The following is a 26,108-nucleotide window of genomic DNA, read 5'->3' on the forward strand; positions in this document are numbered from 1 at the left end:
AGAGGACTTGAGCTGAGTTAGTCAAAAATTTATATTTCTTCTGTTTTTAGGAGTGTTAAGGTGTAATATGATTTATACTTTAAAGAAAGCAATTTCTTTGTCTAACCAACTTTCTGTACAAGTGTATACTTGGAATGTAATTTGAAAATTCATAAATAAATAAATATTATAAAAATAAAATTGCTACAGTCACAGATCCAACTGTATTGCAAAACATGGTGATTGAATCCTCTCAGTTGAAAGCTCATTCCACTGATATTGTATTAAGAATTTTTGTGATTTGAAACGTGACAGACCTTATTTGTATAAATTACACGACAGTTGGTAACAGAATCCTTCTGTCATTTGCATTTTTTCACAGAGCATCCCTTTATAAAAATATAGAAAACTTGTTCCTATTCCTAATTCTGATACTCTGTAAAAACAGCAGCAGGTAGTCCGAAAGTCCAGATTTGTCCTTTAACAGTAGCAGGGCAAAAAGACGTCGATAAGTGGTATATCAAATCCCATTACCCCTTACCCCTTTTCTCCTGACATTACACAGAGAAAGTTGAGCTGTGATCAGTGATGTTGTCTCTGTTTAAATCTTCATTGTGGTTGTGAATAGTATTGACTGGGTGACAACCAGACATTTGAATACCATTGACATCATCCTAATCAGTCTGGGTATAGCTAGATTTCTCTTCCAGTCGGTAGTAATGCTGCATTGGATCATACTTATTGTTTATCCAAACTTCTATATTTTTGCAGAGTTTCTTAATGTATTGTACAGTTTTTTTGGACATTTGTAGATCAGATTAATGTTTGGTTTGCTGGCTTGCTTGGCGTTTACTATTGTGTCAAGGTTGCCAAATACAGCCATCCTGCCTTCGTTTTTCTGAAGCTGAAGATCCTGCAGATAGTACCCTGGTTGCTTCTGGGATGTATATTGGCATCTGTGGTTACCAGCACTTCCATAACCTGGACATACAAAGAATGCCACACCAACTATACCACTGATCTCTCCGCAAGAGACACCAAAGTAACTCCACCAAATATTGCTTCACAAGAAGTTTTAGAAAAGTGCACTATGTCTACTTTCCTGATGGTACTATTATGCCTTGGATATTCTCTGCCTTTCTTCATAATCTGTGTTGCACTTCTTTTACTGATCAGATCTCTTTTGGGCCACATCTGGCACATGAACGAGAACACCTGTAATCCTAGGCCTGATGTGTATTTCACTGCCATTAAAGCCATGGTTTCATTCTTGCTTGGATTAACAGGCTTGCATTCCTCAGGAGAGCCACTGTTATGGATTATTTCAATTTTTTATACTGCCTATCCCTCAATACACTCTGTTATACTGATTCTGAGTAATTCAGAGCTCAGACAAGTCTTAGAAAGGATATTCCGTCATGCAAAGGTCCATTTGGGAGGAGATATCACCTAATACCTTCAAACTGGAGACCAGGGTAAAATAATTCTTCCCTCTTACAGAAAAGGCAAGTCTGATTACTATTACACTCTATGATATCTGATAGACATCATGGAAATAATTTTGCCCTTTCTAGTTCAGCTTGGTGTTGAAGTTGTAGAAAAATGTTTGAAATAAATGTTTTAAATTGCTATGGGTAGAATATTTATATTAATTTTGAAGTGTTGCAGAAATGCATTTTCATTGGAAATGTATGTTGAAGTAGAGAATGACATGGGGACAAATTCCCCCCCATCCCCGACTCAATGTCCCAGTCTCATCCTGTGAGTTTTGTACCCTGCCCCTGCCCCATTCCTGCAAGCTCTTCTGCACAAGCCTCAAACACTTTAAAATCATAAGTGTTCGAGGCTTTGTGTGGTTAAGGCAGAGCTTATAGGAATGGGGCAGGGACAAAACTTGCAGGAATGGGACGGGCAAATTTAGTTCCTGCGGGGACAGGAAAAAATCTGTCCCCTTGTCATTCTTTATGTTGAAGTATTAAGGCTCCTTTTACAGAGTAGTGCTACCAATTAGCATGCACTGAATGCCAAGAAACCCCTGGGAAATTAATAGGCTTCTTCATATTCAATGTGCCATTAATAGTGCCACTTTGTAAAAGCAGCCCTTAGGCCCAGATTCTCTAAACGGTGCTGGTTGACACTCAAGCTCAGTGAAAAATGCCATTTTAAATTATGTTTTAAATTGATTTTCAAGGCGCCTAAAAAAACAGCACCTAACGCCACTGTAGGTGTGGCTAATACTGGAAGTGGTGTTGGGCGCCATAAAGCACCTCCACAGGCGTAATTCATGTCAAGGATAGGCACCAGAAATGTAGGCCTTGAAAACCTTGGCCTTGGCCTACATTTCTGGTCTTTGCCAGAGGCAGGATTCTCTCTATGGCACCATCCTAAGATTGACATGCGAACAGTGGCCGCTTTTAAGGCAGCCGCCGACAACAGCGCTGGTTAGAGAACCCAGGCCTTAATGTCTTAAGCAAAATGCAGAAACAATAAAAGCCATTCATTCTCTCTTACTTGCCCTTTTTATGATTAAACAACTGTTTTAATGTTTATTCTGGTATCTCACATTCTCTTTTGAAGACACTTCAAACTCTACAGAATTGTGCTATCGTCTGCTGTTATTTGGGTCAATTTGTGCATTCAACACCTTTGCTCAAGGAATACCACTGGTTACCAGTTGAATTTAGGATTAAGTTCAAAATTTTGCTTCTATCCTTTAAAGCTTTTTGTACGAGGACATTTCCCTACTTGAACTCTTTTACCATACTGTACACCCCCCTCCAGACACTTTGATCAATTAATGACTACTGTATAGTCCTGCCCAGTCCACAAGTGGCTCATTATAGTACCTTCTTTTTTATAGTCCCTGCACTCTGGAATTCACTATCTTGACTCATTTGTAGGGAACTTTCTCTACCATGTTTCAAAGCTCTGATTAAAATATGGCTATCCTGGCTGATTTGTATCAGATTCCTCATGACTGGACTACCCACCTGTCTCTCTACTGTCCTATTTGCTTGTTTTTATATGTTTATTGTCTAACTTTTCTACTTTGAATGATTACTTTCTTATTGATTTTGCAATTCTTTCTGTATAGATTTGTTTTAGCATGTGTACTGCTTTGTCCTGCTCTGACAGATAAAAGTGGTATAGTAAGTCTGCAATAAAATATGTGATCTAGTTTCAGTGTTGTCTTGTAGCACGATTTCCCAAACTGTAAGTCACAAACCCAAATATAGTTGTGAAACCCACATTTGGGGTCATGACCTGAGTAGGTTGTCCATTCAAACACCATCAACCCATGCCTCCAGGGGTCATGTACTCTCTGTGTGTGCGACTAGTTGAATGGATCTACATCAATGAATGAGTGACTGTGTCTGGTATGTTTGCATAGACAGGAGTGTGGATTGCTTACTTCCTATCCTTTTTCTCTCTCCTTCTACCAAGGAGTGTGTGGCATAGTGCAGTGATTCCCAACCCTGTCCTGGAGGAACACCAGGCCAATCGGGTTTTCAGCACCCTGAGTTTGTAAGCTCAAACCCCACACTGTACCTTGTGACCCTGGGCAAGTCATTTATTCCTCTATTGCCCCAGGTACATTAGATAGACTATGAGCCCACTAGGACAAGTAAGGAAAAAGCTTGATGTACCTGTATGTAAAACCGCTTTGAGAATGGTTGTGAAACAAGTCTCAATTCCTACCATTGGAAACAGGGTACTGGGCTAGTTGGACCACTGGTCTGACCCGGTATGTCTATTCTTATGTAAGCCAAATATAGGACAATTGAGCCATTGTGACATCACTGATGAGGCTGGTTCTTAGGCATTGGTGGAATGAGGCATTATGACATCACAATCTCAGCTCTGGAATGTTGCAACTGTTTGGGTTTCTGCCAGGTACTTGTGACCTAGATTTGGAGGAGATTTGCAGGAGAATGTAGTGCAGTGGTTAGATCTGCAACCTCAGCACCCTAAGGTTCTGGGTTCAAACCCCATGCTTCTCCTTGTGACCCTGGGCAAGTCACCTAATCCTCCACTACCCCAGCTACATTAGATAGAATGTGAGCCCACCAGGATAGATAGGGAAAATGCATGAAGTACCTATAAGTAATTTGAGTGTAGTTGTATAAGTCTTTTTCCTTCTGTCTTATCTCTCCCTTCCTGTTCATCTCCTCTTACTATCTTCCCTTGCTCTTTTACTTACTCCATCACTCACTAAATTTTGGGTCCAACATCTGCCTGTAGTTATTAGGAAGCCTGCCTGCACTAGGGCCTTTCATGCACTGTCATAGGGGTCACTTCTGGAAGAACCTCTGCTGCTACTTCCACTGCTGGTAGTGTAAAATTTTAGTTTCATAAGTACATGAACAAGACACATATACCAGATTTCATGAGGCAAATAAAGGGCATCCACCCTCTACCATCCAGACTTGTCCTCCAAACCTTTATACCCTTCAGAGGTCACCATGAACCAAGTGGGTGTTCTTGTCCCTTCAAATTCAGCCTGGGGGGGGGAGGTAAAAAAGCATTATTCACACTTTTTTTTTTTTTTTTTAACAACCTCCCTCCACACACTCCAGGAGATTTGAATCTCTGTATCAACTGGAAGAGAATGCTTTTGCAAGTATGTCCTAGTGCAGGGGGTAGGGAACTCTGGTCCTTGAGAGCCAAATGCCAGTCAGGTTTTCCCCAATGAATATGCATTGAAAGTAGTGCATGCAAATAAATCTCATGCATATTCATTGGGGAAAACCCAACTGGAATACAGCTCTCAAGGACCAGAGTTCCCTACCCCTGTCCTAGTGCTAAGAGTTTACTCTTGAAGCTCTCAGGGCAATTTGGAGGCAGTGTTCACCAATAAAGGGAATAACCCCACCCACTAGATTACTTCAATAACCCAATGGTTTGAGGTTACAAGTTGCCATCTTGCATGATATTCAGCCTTGCTCTCTACCAGTAGACTATGGAAGTAGGGCACTTCTCAGCAGCTCTGCTTTCTTGGAACCAGTCAAAAGCTCATTTGTTTCTTTGATGCAGAACAGACTATTAGCTGACAAGGTGCTATGGCCAATGTCTCCAAACTGCCACACTGAACTAAATGAAAACTCACATAGAACTGGTAGGACTGTATGCAGGCTATGAGCAAAGAGCCCTATAAAGCCTTCTTCCCCAAATACTCCACATTATGTGCATCTTCCTCCCTCCAAAAAACCCCAAACAAAAACTAGCCATGGTATGGTCTCTGGCCTTTAAGAGCATATTCAGCCACCATGGAACAGTAAGGCAGCTGCTGCTCAAATCCAAGAACTTTTAGACTATACATAAAAATTAGAGTAGAGTTGCCTCAATTTATCACCTACACTACCTGAAGTATACTAGGCATTGGCATTATCACACCTTTCTTTGGTGAGGGGTCACAGTTAGATGTTGAGGATGTCTAATATATTGGTCCTGGGCTCAACAAATAATCTTGTATAGAAAAAGGCTCAGTCAATTCTTAACAAAGTAGACCTTATCTTTTTTGAGGTGGGGCAGAATCAAAGGAAACCAAGGGATCTCTCTTCTATCAATTACTTAAGAGATGTACAAATCTGGCTTTGAGTCAGTTGTCCAAGGCAGGCACAGACTCCAGATGGTAGTGCTAAGGGAGGGACCTTCTCCTGGACACTAAAGGGAGATTCTTCCCTCACTGGTCTGGAGAGGAGCACTTTGATTGATCAGGCTGGTGCGCTATAGGACACTTGTGTCAAAGAACAGCTATAGAACTCTAGATCAGCTGCAGTCATGCCATTGCCAACTGAACCACTTTTCATACCTTAACACTGTTCTAAGGCAAGACCTGCTCAAGCTTCTCCTACAGCATGGCCCAGAACCATAGCAGGCATCAGTAAAAGTAGAGCTGATGTAGAGAACTTGGGAAGATAGTGACACTGAATCAGAACACTGGTCCCAACTCTAGTGAGGATGTTTCAGTACCAACTCCACAGAAAGGAAGAAGGCATCTTAACACCATTGTTTCTTGGATACAACTGATGCTAGCATCATGTTTTGAAGAGGTCCTCCTTTGCCTCTGCTTGATGCAAACAACCATCCCCCCCCTCAAAAAAAGTGGGATCCCTTTGTGCTATCAAATCTTGCCCTGCCCTCAGTATAGGGTCTGAAGATGCTCAGCCTGGATGGGTGAGACCCCTGTCAAGGCAGGCAGAAACCTACTTGGTCCTGGTGTGTCCCCAGTATCCACTGCAGGTCTGGAGTTAGAACCCAATGCCTGCATCAATGAGCTAGAACATGAATGAATACCCGACAGTGAAATTAATTGTCCTTAATGTGTCACATATTGTGAAATATGCCCACTGATGGCATTTTATTCCTTTAAGTTGGTTGTCACATTAAATGATCTTAAGACTGGAGGTGTGCATGCACTATTTCAAATCATGTGTCTGACCATTAGACAGCCCACCACAACCATGGTAAGTTTCACATGAGTGCCCCTGTTGTAGAGTTAACTGTAAAGTTGCTTGCCCATGGACCTAAAATGTTAGGTCCAATATAAAATTATGTGCTTGTCTTAAGAAAGATGTCCTAATATTTAGAGTGACCTTGTTCCAATAAATTGGCCAAGACTAAGACAGTGTTCCAGAAGCAACAAATCTGGATGTTACACTATTAAAGAACTTCAAGATAAAACAAGTTATGATAAACATTTTATTGATATTAATTCTAACTACAAAAATTTTTCATGCATGGTCTGCTGTATTTCAAAGACAAATTGGCCAATCTGCTCTAGAAAGTCTTCTAAAAATCCCCCTTACAAGTGAGTCATCTGTGAAGTCAACAAAATGTGAATGTTACATTAGGCTCAGTCCAACATGAAGGTGTGTAAAAAGTGCCAGTATGCAGGAGTGATTTAAAAAAGTTTTCTACACTAGTTTTAGATAAAGGTCATTTCTATATTTAGATTGAGTTTAGCTATGTTACATGCCCAATTACTGTTTTTTCCCCTTTGAGAGCACCAGGTATATCTAGTGATGAGATCTAAAGAGGAACCATGGTATGCTGTGGTTTGTTAGCCACTGAGATGTGTTCTCTGAACTGTGTACAAGATCAGCCACAGCATACTGTAGTTCCCAGCAACCATCTAGGCAGGTCTTTTGGACAAGAGACTAGCAGAACAAACATGGACAGGGCTAAAGTATTTTTACCTAACAGGTGGACAAGTCTATATCTACATTTCTGCTGGTGCTATGTTTGTACTCTTGCTGGTGAGCTTGTTCCTGTTCACCTTCATTCTTTAGTTGTGGGTACACAGGATCTACCAACCAGTTGAGTGATGTATTATTGGCAAGATATGCCATAACCTCATCCAAGTAGTCCTTCATTTTCTTTAGCTGTTCTTTGCTGGTAGTGAGGAGTTGATCAGACACATCTCTGAAGGAGGTAGCAGAGTGGAAGTTCTGGTAGATATTTCGAGCCATGCAGCTAACATAGTATGCTTGGTTTTGGATGCTCTGAGGCAAGCCTTGAATGTTGGCTACTAGTGCAAGACAGTTGGTCTTAAGCTGCCAAGACAGATCTTGGGCAATAACTAAGACATGTGATGTAATATCCTAAAAAAGACAGAGCTTATTTTTAGAATCATATGATCAGTACCAGAACTAGTAGTTTAATTTTAATGACAGTAATGGCTACACATTTTTTTTTTAAATCTTAACAAATGGTAAGTTACTGAAGAGGGAAAAATATGACCTATTAAAGGACAAGGGAATGAGTAAATGATGCAGAAGTTCAGGCTTTAAGGATATCCTGAAAATATACAAGATCTACATGGATACTACCATATCCATTGTGTGCAAGTCTTATTACAGATACCCAGGAACACTGAGGTGCATAATCAAAATATATATCTAAGTATGACTTGGATGTATGGCACTAAATGCCCAAAGCTGGCAGTGGGGAAAATGCCATTTTTGAAAGGCAAACCCCCATATGTCTAGAATTTTATTTTTCTCTCTAAAATTGTCTATCTGGATGTCCAGATCATTGGGGTCACCCAGACCAGGACATTTTTATACATTGACCAAAATGTCATACAAATCCCAAACACCCAGAACAAGACAATTTGGATGTTGGGAGGGGCCAATCTTTGTAATGGACTGGCCACCCAGACAGAGCAGCAGGGCATTGCTGTGATCACATAAAGGGTTCCAATCACCAGAACCCCCTGTCTACAATGCCAATAGCCCTTACAGCTGCAGGTGGCACTTAAGCAGTAGGGAAGGGTTTTGGTGACCTCATGTTCCACCATAAAATGATGTGTTAGAGTGGCTTATGGAACTTGCTACTCCTCTTTATGGCAGCTGTATTAGGCTTTCCTAAACCAGGTGCTGATGTTTGAGACAGGTATGTACTCTTATTCTGATCTTTGTAGGAGTACAAGGGGGTCTTTAGTCTCTATAGTGATTTATCTGGTCATTCGATACCTTTGCAACACTTATTCCTGTTTTTACTTAGTCTAACTCACATTCAAGTTTTGTCCAGGATGACTAGTTTAAAAAAAAAAAAACCCAACCCACGCCCATTTGATTATCCCTGCAGGATGTCTTTAAGTCAGCCCACATCCTACCCTGACCACTCGTCCAAGTACATCCCTTTCAGCTCTGGGCACACAGCTGCATAAGTCCTGCAGCATGTCCAGAAAGTTGGCTTGATTATCGGCACTTGAACGTCTTGTCTATTAGGACATCAGAGTGCTGACTTAGGTGGGTCAATTTTAAAGTTATGAGCCCCATGGCCACTTGGGCTTCATTCAAGTATGAATGTTATCCCTGGCCAAGATTCTAAACAGTCATGTAATTAGGGCAGTATTTGCCATTGTGGGCTCAATCCCAGCAATGCTCCTTACGACTGAGCAAGCCACTTAACCCTCCATTGGCCCCAGGTACCATAGTTAGATTTATGGTGAGCCCACTAGGACTGAGTGTACCTGCTTACTATTCAATGCATTGTAAACTGCTTTGATATCCATAGAGGAAAGGCAGTATATCAAATAAGATTACCATAAGCATGGAAGTGTCATTAACCCACAACGATGGCATAAGTCTGAAAGTGTCGGAAGATAAGTGGATGTTCTGTGCCCTCTCCTCAAAAAAGGGGACACCATTCCATAGGCTAAACAAATAGAAGTTAGTCCATACAGCCTACTTGCAGACTTTTGCCATTATAACTACCATTCCATATCAAGCACAACCAGTTTGCCCACTGGCACAGTTGTGTACTGCCAGAGACCTGGATGTGTCTAGCATTAAGCACTGTGGCCACTGAGGGGCCATGTTTGGCGAGGGGGGGGTGCAGTGCCAGACCAAAATAGTCTTTGTAGAGGTGTGAAAAATTGTATACAATGGTATAAGGAAAACCAACTACCATCTAAAGACTCCATAGCATGCCAAAATTTTATCAACTTTCATACTGTATGAAACTACAGGATCACAAGCTCAAAAACTGGCCAAAAATTTTTAATTAGCATAATCAGGATACTTCAAGGATGGATCTGCCATGTTGATGTTTTAGGCGTTCACCAAGTAGTGAAACCTTTGATGTTATTGTACAGCCAATAAAAAAAAGCAAACTGTAAAGCCTCTGCATTGGGGCATGTCCAACATCTTACCACACAAGAAATGCAGTGACACAGGGGATTAAGTACCACAGTTCTGTTATTTAGTTACTGCTACCTATTAAGCTGGAATCAAACTGTTCCATGTTATCTATGGCAGCAGTTAAATAGTTATAACTAAGGAGCAGTCCTCGCCATGTGGAATGAATATGTAGTAGCTTCTATTTTAACTTTATACTTTTGCAAAGAAGGCCCTTAGATTCTGTTAAAGGGTTGTGAACATTGGCCATCTAGATGCTCTACCTCTGTGCTGACAGCTTCCTCTGCATCCTGCTGTCCTATGTTTGTCTTCCATGAGATCCAGGACTGGTATAGCCTCTCCTGAGCATCATGAAGTTTTTGGTTGGCATATGTCATCTGAAACAGATCATGTTATATAAAAACATTTTGAAATGAATTTTGTAGCAATAATTCATTGGCATTACTAAATGAGGTCTTATTTCAGAAGGAAAAGAAGTCGGTATGTAATGCCCTCTTATGAGCCTAGACCCTGCTGCTCTACCTCCTACATAGGCAGGTTAATCTGGCTTCTCTTGTACTAGTGCTGGGATAAAAAAAAACAAACAAACCACACAGCCTATTTGGTGACAGATTGCTGATGTGCCTAAAAGGCATGATGAAAGCTATCTAGAAGCCATGATCTGGAACAGTACTAGCAACGAGACCAGCCACAACCACCGAGAGCACACAGACCCGATACTACCAAGAGTGTGAACTCTTCCCCCCCTGCAATCCGCTAAGAAGATCGACTGTCTGCTCCGGGCGGCTTTCCTGCAGAGGAGAGAATCCTGCATTCACCGTGGGCCTCATCTGGGGCAGCCTCCTTTGAGGGGCTGGGGCACGGGCAGTGTGTCTGGGAGGGAATGCATGGATGGGAGAACATCGCAGGGGAGGAGACATAGGCATCCTGGGACTGTCTGCCAAGTCTCTTCTCTGAAGAAGCCCTTTCTGGAAACGTCAATCGCTCCTCCTAAACTTACTTGCTCCACTTTGAAGGGACACGTCTTGTAGTTTTCCATAGAATGTGTTTTGGAGCAGTAAGAAACCCAGGCCCTGTTTGTTTTTCCTTCTCTGTAATAATGCAAGGACATCTAATGTTTGAAAAGATGTGTGTCCTTATGCTATGTTTAATCCAGATATTGTTTGCCTTCTCTTGCCAAATATTATAAGGCTATTCTATTATGTAGTTTTCCTTAAGTTGTGTTTGAAGTTGTAAATCCAGATTGTTTGCCTTCTCCTGCTGATATACTACAAGGCCATTGTATATTTGAGAGATGTGTTTTCTTATTCTGTAGTAAAGTGAATCTAATTGTTTTCTTAGCTGTATTTGTATGAAAATTTAGATAAGGCTTTGTTAGCCAAAGCACCTTTAGACTTTGGCTTTAGATAAGTAAAGGATTTTGTTATTTCTTTTAAAGTTGCATGTGATCTGATATGGTTTGCATTTACGTCATATGCTGACGACCCTTACCCATGTAAGATGATATAAATTGAGGTATAGAACATTCAATAAAGTGGACATGTTTGAGAGACAATAGGTGTCTGTTTTCTCTTAGATATTGTCCCCAGATGCATCTGCTTGTCAAATGACAGTGTGTACAGCCATAATCGGGCCTTAACACACTTCATCACGCTTCTATTCCTTTCTCTCCTCTCTTCTACCTTCCAAAGTATTTAGATCAATGCTGTCTTGTTAAAATGTTTATTTTATTTTTATTTTTCCTCTAACTCTACTTTTCACTTCTCTATTACCCTCCAGGTACTTTAGTTAGATTGTGAGCCTTCGGGACAGTAAGGGAATTTTTCAAGTACCTTTCTTATTTCTAATCTTAATGTATATTTTCTGTAAACCGCTTAGAACCTAACGGATGTAGCGGTATATAAGAAATAAATTACATTACATTACAACATACTGAAGCCCAGCTTAAAATAGCCTTACCAGATCAAAGGTGTGGTGGAGCTTGGAGATGGCTTCCTGGCTCTTTTGTTTAGCATCTTTGACCCTGGTCAAGGCCTGTTCATAAGCATGTCTGCGAACCTTGGAAGACAGGGACCCCAACCTGATATAAATTGGCTTCTGAGTTTCGAATACTTCTGCTTTAGTAGCTTCTTTGGCTAAAAGGAGAAAAAAAAAAAATAGCTTAAGATGCAATTTACCTCTTCCAAGGCATAAAAATCTGCAACTATGAAAGGGGAGGCCATTAAGTTGTTACAGGAGACCAGGGGTCCTGCTTGTGGTACAGACAACTATCTTTCTTGCTGAGTTTGATGGACTTGTTAGCCCTAGATATCAAGGAACTAGCTGAAGGCTGTTGCCCTGTCCAGCAGTAGCATATTGAAGTCCATCCCACACATAGTAAGAGCTGTTACTATGCTGGAATACATCCTCTGCCCTAGGCCTTGACAGCTGTTAAACCGATACCAACATGCTTAAACTAGCAGTCAAGACATGGGGCAGCAGATAGCCATTCTTGTCAAACATTGATGGTGATGGCAAAGTGAGGGCTGGATGAACATCTCCTCCCCCCCCATCTCCAGTTAATGCAATCAAACCCTCTTCAGATTTAGGCTCGTTTAGAAATACTGTATTCCAAGTTTCTTAAAAATTTGATATTCCACCTTATCTGGATTCAAAGTGGTTTTACATAAAATTTAACAGGTGACAAACCAAACACAAAAATGAAACGAGGCACAAGACTTACCTAGGCAAACAGGCATGGGATGAAAGTGAAGAACTACAAAAGTAGTTGACCTTGTTTTAGGGAAAGGGGGATTAATGGGGGCAAAGAGATCACAAATCAAGTGTGAAATTGAAAATGGCTTTTAGACTACAAGTTTATAAAGCACACCTTAATAGAACTGGGCCTGTGGCTAGGTTAGTGAACCGGAATCTAAATCTCTAGGGAGTATTGTAAATCAGCTGGATGTTATCTTGCTGTGAACCACCTAGAACCTTTTACTGGTTTGGTGGTATACAAGAAATAAAATTATGTAGTAAGCATTAGGCTAAAAAGTTTAAGTGTTAAGAGTTGCATAGCTAGGGCTACCCTAGGGCTACCCAAGGGAACCCCCCCTCCAACAGATAGGGTTACCAGATATCCAGGAAAAACCTGGACATGTCCTATTTTAGAAGACCATCTGGGTGTCTTGACAGATTTCCAAAACCTGTCAGTTTGTCTGGGTTTTGGAAGGTCCTGAGCTCAGGGCCATGTCTGCGCATTCAACGTGATGACATCACACAAATACATACATGCTTGGAGGCCCTCCATATGCAGCCCCATGCTTGAGAAAGAGATTAGGTTTGTGTGGGGGTGGACCAGGGTAAGGCTACCATGCGTCTTTCTACAACAGGGAAAGGAAAGAGCAGGGATGGTGTGCCATCTATCAAAAGGGAAGATGTGTCTTTGGCAGCAGGCTGGCTAATCTACTGAAGAAGGCTTTAAACTAGAAGTGATGGGGCAGGGTGATTAAAGCCCCCACTGAATACCTCTACATGGATGGGAAAAGGGGACAATGCCTGAAAGCAGTATACAATATACTAATGCTTGAAGCATGGGAAACCAAGATTCTGGATCTAGAAGCCATGATGGAAGATGTGTTGATATAGTGGTGATCATGGAGACCCATGACTGGGATGTAGTTATACTGGGCTATAATTTGTTCAGGAGAGAGACAGGGTAGGAAGAAAAGGAGGGGAGGATTAGTGTTATATTAATCATATTAAAACTACACAATTGCAAGATCTGCAGGGCAAGGAAGAGGTGCTGTGGATCAATTTGGAAAGAGGGAATGGTGAATATATTTACATTGGTGCGATATACAGGCCTCCTTTAGACAGAAGTGGACAGAAATTTAATAGTAGACATTCAGAGTCCATCCAAAAAAGGGAAGTTTTTATTAATAGGTTTTAATATGCTGGATCCCTATTGCAGGGTCTCCTAGAAGTGGGGAGATCCTGGATTCTCTACAAGGAGAAATGTTCTAGCAGTTGGTAATGGAATCTACGTGGGATGGGGTCATACTGACTTAATGCTTACAAACAGGGAAAGTGTTTGATGTTAAGTGGGTGATCTGGCATGGTATGGTTTAATACAAGATGTTAGAGAAGGCTATTCAAAAGCAAAGGTTCTAGACATTTTTTTAAAGTCACTTTGTTCAGATGGGGGATTACATCAAGGAATTGTCATCTGGAAGGAGTGGAAATGCAGTGGGAAAAACTGAAAGGAGGAGTAATTGTAAGGGCAACAAACCTTTTTGTGTGAGGCAAGTAAGTAGTAAGAGGAAAAGGCTGCTTTGGTTCTCAAAAGTAGTAGCTGAGAAGGTAAGGCACAAGATTAACTTTCATAAACTACAAAAGATCACAGAAAGAGGAAGACTGACAAATATCCAGAAAAGTAAGAGGTTGGTTGTATAATCAGGAATGCAAAGATGCAAATGGAAGAAAGATAGAACAGGGAGACAAGACTTATTAAGTGCAAAAAGTGGCATTGAGACTCAAAAGGTGAAGGGGAGAAATATGTAGAAGCTGATAAAGAAAATACTGAATTGCTTAACAAAAATATTTCTCTTCACAGCTGAAGCACCAGGAGCAGGACCACAGAAGACAACGCGAATAGGGATGGAGGACTGGTAACCTGGATTGATTTTCAGAGGGTTGCGTTTGTGAGGAGCTAGCTAAAATAAAGGTGTAGACAAAGAATAGAGCTGGATGGTGTACATCCGAGGGTGTTGAAGGAACTTAGGGAAGTTCTGGTGGCTCTGCTGATGGACCTTTTCAATGTTTCTCTAGAGTTGGTGCCATTTTACTACAACATGGTAGGCAAGCCAGCAAGGATGTACTAGGCATTGTAGAGTGAAGCTCTGCTTTATTACACAAGCTCTAAGTTTAGGAAAAAAAAAGCTGAATGGAGACTGCACCAGTGGTGTAATGGGGATGAACAGCACCTGGGGTTGTGTAACCCCTCTCCTGCCCTCCCCTGAACCTTTAGTCAAACTTGCTGCTCATACCTGCTTTGGCACTCTGTCACTTCCTAGGTATGGGTCCTGGATGTGATGTCAGAGCATCAAAGCAGATATGAGCAGCAAATTCATGACTGCTTGTGCTGAAGTTAAGGTATGGAAAGGGAATGTGGGTGGAGAAAAGGGGTGCCAGTGCCCCGAGGAAGACTGTCTGGGGTGGACTGCACCCCCCGCCCCCCCACTTCTACTACACCACTGGGATGCATTCCTAGTCCCAAGATGCCCGCTACATCCATTTTCATGGATACCAGGGTTGCTTTACAACTGCTCAATTGCCATGGGAACACCACAACATGATTGGGAAATATGGAGAAGAGCAATTGTAAGGGGCTACCAAGTGCAAATTAACAAGGTATGCAGCCAGATTCATTCTGGTACATAGGTTGGGGGGAGATCAAGAGACAGTGAGCAAGTATGAAGAAAGAGTGAAATTTAAACAAGTGGGGAAAGTATGCAGAGCATGGCTTGGTCTTTTTAGCCTGTTTGCATGTGCAGTTGTGTGCACAGGCGTAGCAGGGAGGAGGGTGATGCTGTTGCAGGTAGTATAACTGTTCCAATGAGCTTTAGCTGTGTGTGAGGCTGGAAGAATTTAAGGTAGGCAAGTAAAGGAAAGCCAAAAACCTGAATATAGCATTAAGTTGTTTTAGTAACTTAATCCACATCTTCATGCAGTACTAGCTTCCCCTTTCCATGAGTAGCTGGAATTTGTCATGTGTAATTAAGATAGCTGCAAGTTGCAAGCAAGTCACAGAGTAAGGGGCTCATAATCGAAACCTAAATATGTCTATAAACTGGCCCCAGTCAGCTTTTTGGATGACTCCAGGACATTTTAGGTCTCTGAATCCTGGTGCCCAGAGCTGAAAGGGGCATTTTTGGAGGAGTGGTTAGGGCAGGGTGTGGGCTGACTTACTTGGTTGTCCTGCAGCAAATAACTGAATTTTTAACAAGACTGCCTAGATGAAACATTGTTACTTAGACGATGTAATGACAAGTATAAGTGCCCAAAAAGGTATCCAAAGTGACCAGATTACTTTGTCCCTGCAGTGGTTTAAAATAAAAAAAAATTAAAAAAACTACACACATGCCCCTCATTGCACTCCCACGAAGTTCAAAATACATACCTGCCTCCAGAACATCAGCACCTGGCAAAGGAAAGCCTAGTAGAGCTGCACAGAGGTGTCTTTAGTCTGGGGGGTGGGCTAGTGAACCAGAGAGGAGAACCCAGGCCCATAAGCCACTCTAACCACTACATTCATGGTGGAAAATGTGGAAAACCCTACTGTGCCATATAGGTGGCACCTGCAGCCAAAAGGGCTACTTGGGTTGTAGACAAAAGGTAGGTATAGTGTGTTATGGGGCTCACCATAACCTATAAGGGAGTTCTGGTGAGATGTTTATGTAGAACCCTTTTTGTGAAGTTCACAGCAATGTCCTGTTAGGCGTCCCACTGCTCTGTTGCCTGTGTCTGGGTGGCCAGTCCATCACAATGCTACCCCCACCTCCATGTCCAAAAGGTCTGGTTCTAGGTGTTTTGGCGTGGGAAAATTTTGTTTGATATTGTGGTATAAAGATAAATGTAGTAGTGGTCTGGACGATTAAGTAGATGTTAAAAACCAAAAAGGTTTGGGCACACTTGAGGGTGGACATTTTGCTGCTGCCAGCTTTGGGCAACTAGTGCCTTATGTCTAAATCAGACTTTGATGTATCTTTTGATTATGCCCTTCTAAAGTTATTTTCTGCACCATTTACTCCTGAGGGAATTGTGCAACAACAAAAAAAGTATACTTTGGTATCAAAAGCAAAAAGTTAATAGGTTTGACATTGCATTCTAAAGAATTTCTGCTGGAGTAACCAGGAATGGACTAACCTCTTTCCCATTCTCCAACTTACTGTAGGCCAGGGGTGTTGAACTCAGGCCTGTGGGCCAAATTTGGCCCACAAGATAATTAGATTTGGCCCGTGATGTGGCCCTCTGTCCTTCTCTCCCTCTATCCTGGTCTCACCTTCAAACAGCCTGCAAAGGATTGCCAGTGCTGTAGCGATGCTAAGCAGGCTGCTGTCAACCTCTGCAAAAATGTTCCCTCTGCCACAGTCCTGCCCCTCTGACATATGGGACTGCGGCAGAGGTAGACAGCAGCCTGCTTAGGATCGCTACAGCACCGGCGATCCTCTGCAGGTGTGTTAGAAATAAGATAGAGGCCTTTGGGGAGGGGGGGCAGCAGGTCTTGGTGTAGAAGTACATGGATGGAAGGAAGGAGGGGTCCAAACAGATGTGCATATGCCGGACTGGGTGGAGGGAAGAAATAATGGGTCTAAAACAGAGGAGAGGGAGAGAGATGGTGGACAATGGGATTGGAGGGAAGGAACAGAAAAGGGAGAGAAGTTGGACACAAGGGATGGTGTGGAGGGGGTTAGAGATACTGGATAGGAGGGTAGTTGGGAAAAGAAAGGGAGAAATGTTGGATGAAAGGTTAGTTGAGAAAAGGACATATGGTGGATCTGGGGATGGGGGTCCATCACTGCAGCTGCGGAGATGGAGATGAAAAAGAAGAAAGATACCAGACCTCCAGGGGAGGGAAGGGAAACGATAAGGGAGGACAAAGATGGAAGATGGATGGTTAACATGAGAAAGAAGAAAACAACAAATGGGAAGGAGACCCTGGCAAGTGAGTTATCTGAAGAAAAATAGATCCTAGGACCAACATGATTTGAATAATGACCAGACAATACAATGTCAGATTTGAAATGTGTATCCTGCCAGAGCTGGTGTTAAGATAGCATGAACTAGGACCTAAAAGGAAAAAAAAAATTTGTTTACATCAGAGCCGGCGTGGGGTTAGATCGGTTGTAATACTATACTTCTATGGGGTCCTTTTATTAAGATGCATTTAGCGTACCTTATTAAAAAGAACCCCCACCCCAAGTATTTTAATAAAAATTTGTCCTACAACTTAGCCTATGTTTTAGATTTCAGCCCCTTATGTGACTGAGCTCAACACCCCTGAGGTAGGCCAAGTCCTTCTGCTCTTTCCTTTTGACTTCAACCTCTGGAGTTGAGTCTTTAGATCTAGCCTCTTACTGTACATGCTCTTGATTGCTCTTTGTACTCTTAACTCTAAAACTCCTCCTTATATTTATAGTCTGCCTGATAAAAGGAATGGGGAGAACAGGCTTTGAACTCCCTCCCTGGTGCACAGTTGCTTCTGCTTTCTCTTCTCCCATCAACATTCATCGCCAATGCTATTAGCGCCTCAGTGATACAGCCTGCCTCCTACCCATGTAGCAACATGGACCTGCTTCTTCCTGACTGCACAAGTCCATTTAGATGTCAATTTCCAGTCAATACTAATGCCACTAGTCTCCTGGGTTCACATGGGCCTCTGCCAGCTGACAGGACCATGTGTGCCTGCAGATGAATGTGCAACAACTTCATGTTCAAAAGTAGTTGAATGAGAAGTAGTGGGTCAAGTATCTACTTAGAATACTTCTACCCGGTTCCGTCTCCCTTCCTGGAGAACATAAGACTATTTATATACCGCAAAATGCTTTTCGGTTCAATGCAGTTACAGAAAAGTAGATACAAAAAAACTTAACATTAGATATGAAATAGAACCATTTGAATGCAATACTGAGGCAAAAAGAATTTCCCCATCTGTCCCAGATTGGGATCACAATATAAGCTAAAGTGCCAAAGTAGTAATGGAATAGAAAAACGCTCCCTGAAGCAGTTTCCTGTTCTATTCCTCTATCCCCCCTTACCTTTGAAAGATCAATTTTAACACTGCAGAGGGCTTCTGAGAAGCTTTAGCCCCACACTGACATTCAGCAGTATCTTGGCATCATTTTTCCTCCCGTCCCCTTTGTTTTGCCTGCACTATGATTTTACAAGATAGTTAAGCTGCCTGTATGTAGATAGCAGCCTAATGGGAAAACTGGTTATCAGTCCTCACTGGGATCTGTATGCTGGTATACAGTACATACTGCATTATGTACAGAGGTGAATGTGTTTTGTAAGCTGGGTTATGGGCTTTCCTTTTCTCCATTTTAATGAGACAGCCAGAAATCATACCTGAACCCTTTAGAAAGGTGGTGCTAGGACGAGACATGCCTAAACAGGAGAGGAATCCTGTAAGCCAATTTACCCTGTTGGGCAGCCAAAGGCCCCACAGTGGTTTGCTAGGCCAAGTTGCCTAGGTCAGGATATAAAGAACCACAGATAGCCTGTTCCCTGCAAAATCTTATAGGACTTGGGAGTGGGGATAAGGATGTTTTATTTATTCTAACCTTTTGTACCTGTAGAACAGAAGCAGGTCATTGAAAGACTAGCTCTGTAGATTAAGCCACATTGGTTTTAACTTTAATATGTAAGAGTTGACTTTATTCAGAGACTGGACAATAAAACTGAGGCCTGAAAGTTGATTGGTACAGCCCAGATAAACATCCCCCAGAAAGATGTTTTAAAGGAGCTCTCCCTTGCCCAGGGCACAAGAAGCCATCAAGGCGTTCTGTGACCCCACACCACCTGAGAAAAACTCCAGCCACATTATACAGTACTTTAAAATTTGCATCCGACAGATTAAAACAGGTACAAGTCATCATGACAAGTACAGTATTTGCAGCCTAGTTTAGTGTTAAAGTTAATGTGGCTAGTCCCTCTTTATAGAATCCCCTCCCCCAGATCTCATTTATGATTAACCATTCATTCTCTCAATTATTCAAAAGACTGCACACATGCTTTTGATAGTTAATACTTCATTCACATCACTGTTGTCACTAACGCTCTGAAAGAGTATGATTTTGTAGTTATTCCTACTCTAGAGACTGTAAATGAGTCAAGATTTTATTGTAAACTGCTAAGATGTGCCAACAGGTGGCATCAATATAAATTGAACTCGTGAAAAGAGAATCATAATAGCCTCTTCATATTTAACTGTAGAGCGATCATATTAAAGCAAGACATTTAGAAATTCAGAAGGACATCCAAGTTATTTAAGCTTTCTTGCAATAGGTCACAACAGTTGCTTTGTCTCCTTACCTGCTTCCTCTTCAGGAAGTGGGAGATACTGATCCACAAGAGCCTCAGACTTGATCAGGGCTGCATCTACTCCAGTGCTCACCATCTGCACTACATGGCTTCCCAGAACAGTACTCATGCCGTCACTCATAACTGCCTTGGTCATCTCTACGCTCCCCTGCACAGCTCCCTTGGTCTTCTCCACCACGTCAGTGATTGTATGGGCAACAGAGTCCTTAGCACTTATCACAGTCCCAGCCACAGCTTCTTTTGCAATAACCACCATATCAGCAGCATTAGCAACAATCTATACAGGGAAGTAAAATTAAGACTTTGGTACAATTGTCACATTAGTATTGCGGTTTGTAGGCTACTCAATCTCAATACCCTAGAATCATAGAAACCTAAAAGGGCCAATGAAGCAACATGGCCCACCCTGCTGGCTTAGAATATCTATTAAGCTCAAGAAAACCTGTTACCCCTCCCCCAACCCTCCATGCCAATGGCTTCCCTTTAATTCTGCCGACAACTATTAGCATTTCTAGAGAAATAACTAGGATCACATAAGAATAATGGGAGTCCCACTAAAAGGCAAAGGTTCATAGTGTTGAAGTTCTATTGCTCCACACTGTGGAACCCACCATTTAGTGACCCCCTTCTGTGCTTCATTTTAAAATTTGGTAAGGATCAACCTAAGTGTTCATGCATGGTAGGTACACCGTTTAACGGCAAATTGATCAGGTCGCCAGTTGTACAGAGTGGTAAAAACTAGGTTTACGTTTACTAGTTACAACAATCCGGACTGTGCCAGGGCTACGAGCTGCTAAGTTGTATGAGCTCATGTCCTACACTTTAAGTTTATAGTAACACAAAGAAATGAAGTTACTTTACTTTATCAGTTGGTTGACAAAGGATGGGCAGCGTCTCTTCAATCTTGTCCAGTCCAATGCAGGCAAAATTATTGGCAAGAGCAACTATAAAAGGGAAATAGACACGTGTACATAAAGATAGACTGGTACTCCTTTTGTTTAAGGCTTTCTTCTCCCTGTTTACACTGCAAACTCAATTAGAACCAGGGTTCAATTACATCAACTTGTCTAGGTGTAGGGTCATGAAATGGTTAACTGTTTGAAATACTGCTCTGGCCTACATAGCTAGAAACAGTGTACAATCTGCTGACATCTGCTTGAAATGTATGTTCCTGCCTTACCACATTGTAAGCTAAATAAATAAATTTGAGCCATGATGTACCCTGCCCTCCTTAACATGTAACATTTAGAACTGCAAGGCTTAGATAAGCAGGTAAATGAACTAGCTTCCTATAGGACTATAAGTTGTACCACTGAACCTATCACAAGTGCTGGCTTAGGACCAATAATAATTGTAGAAAAGTTATAGAAGTAACAAATGAGAAGTTGTAGATTTTGCATATATTAGTTTGTGAAAAGGACATAAGTCCATGCATTTCCTGTTTCTGGCACTCCTTGTAAGCAGGCTGCTCACTGCACAAGAGTGTGGCATGCTGTAAATAAACCTCTTGTACTTTCTTCACGCCTCTGACTGTGTTCAAGTGACCTTTCATAGGCACAGCAGTGAATCCTGGGCTGTAGCCATGCCTAGAGCTTTCTGCAATCTAATCTGACCATAACTTTAGCTTATCCTCCCAGGGACCATAAAGGTGGCCTCTGCAGAATCCCCAGTGTACTAAGAAGCAGAAGACCCCATATAGTAACTAATTTTTGCATGATAGAACACTAGCCACCAAGCAAGCTAAGAAGAATGCCTTTAAGGCTAAGTGAAAAATTAGAGTGTGTGACATACCTGTGATCACAGTAACCCTAGTGCAAGCTTGCTGCAGATCCCGATTCATGTTTACCCTTTTAAGTTCATGATAGATATAGCAGCACTAGAAAATGTTCAAAGAGCAACCAAGATGAAAGGATGACCTCTCATATGGAAGAAACACTAAAAAGGTTAGGGCTCTTCAGCTTGGAAAATAAAACGGCTGAGGGGAGATATGATTGAAGTCTACAAAATCCTGAATGGTGTAGATTGGGTACAAGTGAATTGAGTTTTCACTCCATCAAAAATTACAAAGACTAGGGGGACACTCAAAGTTACAGGGAAGCTTTTTAAAACCAATAGGAGGAAATGTTTTCATTCAGAAAATAGTTAAGCTCTGGAATGCATTGCCAGATGTTGTGATAAGAGCAGATAGCATAGCTGGTTTTAAGAATGTTTGGACAATTTCCTGGAGGAAAAGTCCTTAGTGTGTTATTGAGAAAGACATGGGGAATCCATGCTACTGATCTAGGGCAAATAGTGACATGTTGCTACTCCTTGGGTTTTGGCCAGGTACTAAGGATCTGGATTGGCCACCATGAGAAGGTGCTACTGGGCTTGGACCATTGGTCTGACCCAGTAAGGTTATTCTTATGTTATGTTAGCAGTAGGGCTTAACTAGCCTAATTTTGGGCTTCACAGTGGCAGTAATAGGGCAGCAGGTTGCCCATCACAGACAGTGTCAAATAAGCAAAGCCAAGCCACACAGTTGTGCTGGGGTCTGGGAGCAGTTTTAGCCAGTGCTCAACTATGAAAGAGCAATGCTGACAGGATGGCAGCAGGTCCAGATTCTCTGATGCTCCCAGTCAGTTGCACAAATGGGTCAACTGATCTCAGAATTTTGCCTGGAGCAGCTGAAAATTAGCAGAAGCTAAGAGCAGGGTGCATGCCTTTTCCCACACAATGCAACTCTAGGAGACAGATGCCATGCAGCAAATGGAAGTTGGCTTTTGTAGTATAAAGAAGTTTATAAAAATCCATTGCACATTTTAAAATAGAATGCAGGATGTCATAACATGATCATTAAAGCAGTAAAGAATAAAAATAGAAGGATTGGGCCACAGTTCTAACATTTTAATAGTAATGTATCCTAAGACCCAATCTTGACTATTCTTGAAAGAAAACAAAAAAAATGAAGACAACTCAACCCACTGTTAGTGGGCATTTACAATTTAGGTCAATAAATCTAGCAACATTCTCCCACTGCCACAGCCAGTTTAAGTCATATAACCTCTCTACCTTTTGCATTTCACATCTCCTAGACAAACCCAAAACAGAGACTGCTGGTTGCAGGGGTTAATCCTGTGAGGTAAACAAATGTGCTGTGAAGCTCCACCTGTAGCTCATTAAGTCTTGTTTTAAGAAGTGATCCAAGACAGCCAATATTAACTAACATGATTGTAGAAGTTGTTGCTGCAGTGACCAGGTGTAACCAGTTCATTATGAACTACATAGAAGAACATCCCTACATTTTAGATTTGACAAGACAAGACATGGTCTTTTATGTTAAATCAGTAGAATTGAGTGCCAAGGAGTGTGGCTACTCATCTAAAGCAGTGACTCTCAACCCAATCATTGGGGGGGAGGGGGGGACTGCCTAGCCAAATTTTCAGGATAGCCAAAGATCAGTGTGTGTGAAAAACTTTCATACTGTTGACACCCCTCCCCCCTCATTTCCTAGGAAAGCACCTCAAGGGCAAGGAAAGGAGGCAATGTACAAGAACAAGGTCAAGTTGTTTAGAGGGCCTCAATGAGATTAGGCAATTTAGCATAGCTACAAAAGCAAAGAGAATGTCTGTAGTATAGCCCAGGAGTAAGCCTATTCCCTGACAAGTAGCTTCTTATTTACAAGTGAAATGCCTGACAAATAGCTTCTTATTTACATGTGGAATGCCATCTCTTTTTGCATGTCAGGAAATTGCTTCTGAAGAATTTATAAACACTTTTACCATTAAAATTGGCATTTCACTACTAGACTAGATACTTGAAACAGGTTCAGCCTAGCCTTAATTTAGATGTGTATTACATGGTAGTGTCAGTTCTCTTCCAGTTGCGATTTGCTCTGAGCTTTATGTAAAATTCAGATCCATGGTTAAGACTGATCTTTGGTCTAGCATGTCCTTGGAAATAATGGGAGTAGAGGTCTCTTTGGCAACTATTTAGACTATTTTTTATTTTTTTATTTTCTATGTTTAACGGTGTTTTTCTCTATTTGTAAACTGTGCCGTTGCTAAACCAAAGTGCGGTCAGAAATTTTAACAAACATAAAATATGTAATGAAGTTGTCTTAACAATGCTCATATCGTAGCATATTTTAAGACTCTAATTTGGGTCTAAGTAGGCACGTCAAGATCTGAACTCTTGCATGCAAGTCTTATTCAAGCAAATAAATGCTATAACTTACTCTCGGGTTCCAGTTTGTGGACAATTGGCTTTACACTGGTGAGGACTACATCACTGATGCTCCTCACCCCCTTCTCTGCCACCTCACAGGCAGACTTCAAGTAAGGATGATTCTCTTTTGTGCTAAAGTATGCAGATGACACCAAATCACAAGTAGAGCTCACCAGCGGCAGGTTAGCCACCCTCACCATCACATTCTGTCAAAAAACATAATTTCAAGGGACATTAATTACAGCAGAAGCAAATCAGTGAATGATTTCATACAATTTTTATACGTACTGTCTCATTTACTTCTGGATCCATTTTCTTCAGAAAGCCTACAAAGTAACAAACAAATATCTTTATTTTCCTTTCACAGAAATGAATTTTTTTTCATACTTGTAAGCAGGCACATGTGTTTCTAGCATGATTAGGGGGGCACAAAGTCCCCTTGCTTCAGTTGCCTGTGGAAAAGTATTAGTGAGAGATAGGGAAAGTTTAATAGGGTTGCAGTGACTGTATAGGTTAATTGAATAGAGCCCTGTGACTATGGAAAGATGTAACAGGCAGAATTTGTTATTCCCCCCTTCCCCATTATATTCTCACATCACTTGCTGTATAGACCAGGGGTAGGCAAATCCGGTCTTCGAGAGCCGGAGCCAGGTCAGGTTCAGGATATCCACAATAAATATGCATGAGATAGATTTGTATCTCAAGGAGGCAGTGCATGCAAATCCATCTCATACATAGTCATGGTGGAGATCCTGAAAACCTGACCTGGCTCAGGCTCTCGAGGACCAGAATTGCCTACCCCTGATATAGACCTACATTTGTTTTAAGGATTCAAGCTAGCAATTCCTATGCATTCAGTGGTAAGGTCTGGCCTCTGTTCCACTCACTGCCTCTTTCATTGGTTCTGCTTTATGGTATATGCATAAACAAGTAAATGGACAAGCTGAACATACACTTATTCTGCAATGCAGATCTTAAAAGCATTTTTAAAGGAGGAAAAGGTAAGCAATTCCAGTTCTCATCATAAGCAGTGAGCTGGTCAGGCTTTTAAGCTAACCATAGCTATAGTGTGTTATCTGTAGACAGACAGCATGCCCATAATAAGATGGTCCTCTCAAGCAAGAGAGCAAGTTAGGATGAGAAGTGGTCTCTATGCTACACAAGTTAAATGTTAAAAATTGTTCAAGTCAGTAACCTATAGACAAGTCAATGTCATCTACCACATACCATATCTAGTATATAGTTGCAAAATATAAAATGAATTACTGGGCTGTTTCAGCACTTAAGCCAACTGATAGGTGTTGTTCAGCCTTAGCAGGGTTTAAAAAAAAAAAAGTGTGGGGGGGGAAGAGAAGAAGAAGGTTTGGATAGTTTCTTAGAAGTCCATTAGCCATTATTAAAATGAACTTAAGCTGCATATGAAAATCTTCTGCTTGTTTCTGGCATAAAGTAGGTTCCACTCTTTTGGAATCTTGCAGGTATTTGATACCAGTGTTAGCTACTGTCTGAAGGTCTATTAAGCCCAATATCCTATTTCCACCTGTCCTAGTATAGCAACTATTATACTCTTGTTCCCTTTCCCAAAAAGCTACATCCAAATTACACACACCAGACAAGTCAGGTACTAAACAAGTACCCCATATTATCATCCCATGGCCTAACCCTAAATAAGCATGGAAACAAACAAAATAATCAAACTTCTTACTATGTAACTGAGAAATAGTTAAGGCTAATTACATAAACCCCCCAACAAACCTTTATTTCACCACTACTTGTTACCTTCTTCCAAAACACCAACCTACTCTGTAATCAGAATAAATGCCTTCTCTACCTCTGCTCAGAGCCTTTATTAGGAAAAACAAGGGTGGGGCCCTGAGATTCAGCATAGCTCCACCCTCTGAATCTTCCTGAGAATTTGTATTTTTGGCTATTCCTGCCCACCATACTTTTTATCCTGAGCTAGATTGTTCTATTTCAGGCTCTCTCTCTTCCCTTTCTCCCTGGTTTGTTCTTTAGGGAACATATATTCTTTCATGTGGCCCTGGTAGCCTTAGTTCTAGTAGAACAGATTGTTGTTAATGGAAGTCATGACTTTCCAATTTTATTTTATTTTTTAATGAGAAGGCCTTAGAGAATCTTTCAAATCACTTAGAACAGGGATCTCAAAGTCCCTCCTTGAGAGCCGCAATCCAG

General features: G+C 41.5%; 2 protein-coding genes across 3 annotated transcripts; one reads left to right on the plus strand and one right to left on the minus strand.

Annotated features, from left to right (window-relative positions):
• Positions 1–584: 584 nt before the first annotated feature.
• Positions 585–1,432, plus strand: LOC117368139 (taste receptor type 2 member 9-like; the record flags this gene model as incomplete). The annotated part of the gene is given in 3 exon segments (XM_033961504.1): positions 585–773; positions 776–975; positions 1,027–1,432. Coding segments are annotated over 3 exon segments (795 nt in total), but the record flags the coding sequence as incomplete, so codon positions are not given.
• A 5,235-nt stretch (positions 1,433–6,667) lies between these two features.
• Positions 6,668–25,804, minus strand: LOC117348473 (perilipin-2-like). 2 transcript variants are annotated; one of them, XM_033920681.1, is made up of 8 exons: positions 25,695–25,804; positions 24,204–24,241; positions 23,926–24,121; positions 20,571–20,653; positions 19,701–19,986; positions 11,586–11,761; positions 9,890–10,003; positions 6,668–7,583 (listed from the first exon to the last, which is right to left on the minus strand). In XM_033920681.1, exons 2-8 carry the CDS (start codon positions 24,225–24,227, stop codon positions 7,179–7,181), a joined length of 1,284 nt encoding a protein of 427 aa, XP_033776572.1. In that variant the 5' UTR covers positions 24,228–24,241; positions 25,695–25,804; the 3' UTR covers positions 6,668–7,178. The 2 variants fall into 2 exon arrangements, with proteins under 2 accessions (XP_033776572.1, XP_033776564.1); XM_033920673.1 differs by having other exon boundaries at positions 25,671–25,788.
• Between the last annotated feature and the right edge of the window lie 304 nt (positions 25,805–26,108).

Source organism: Geotrypetes seraphini, chromosome 1 (genome assembly GCF_902459505.1).
Source record: "Geotrypetes seraphini chromosome 1, aGeoSer1.1, whole genome shotgun sequence".
NCBI lineage: Eukaryota > Metazoa > Chordata > Amphibia > Gymnophiona > Dermophiidae > Geotrypetes > Geotrypetes seraphini.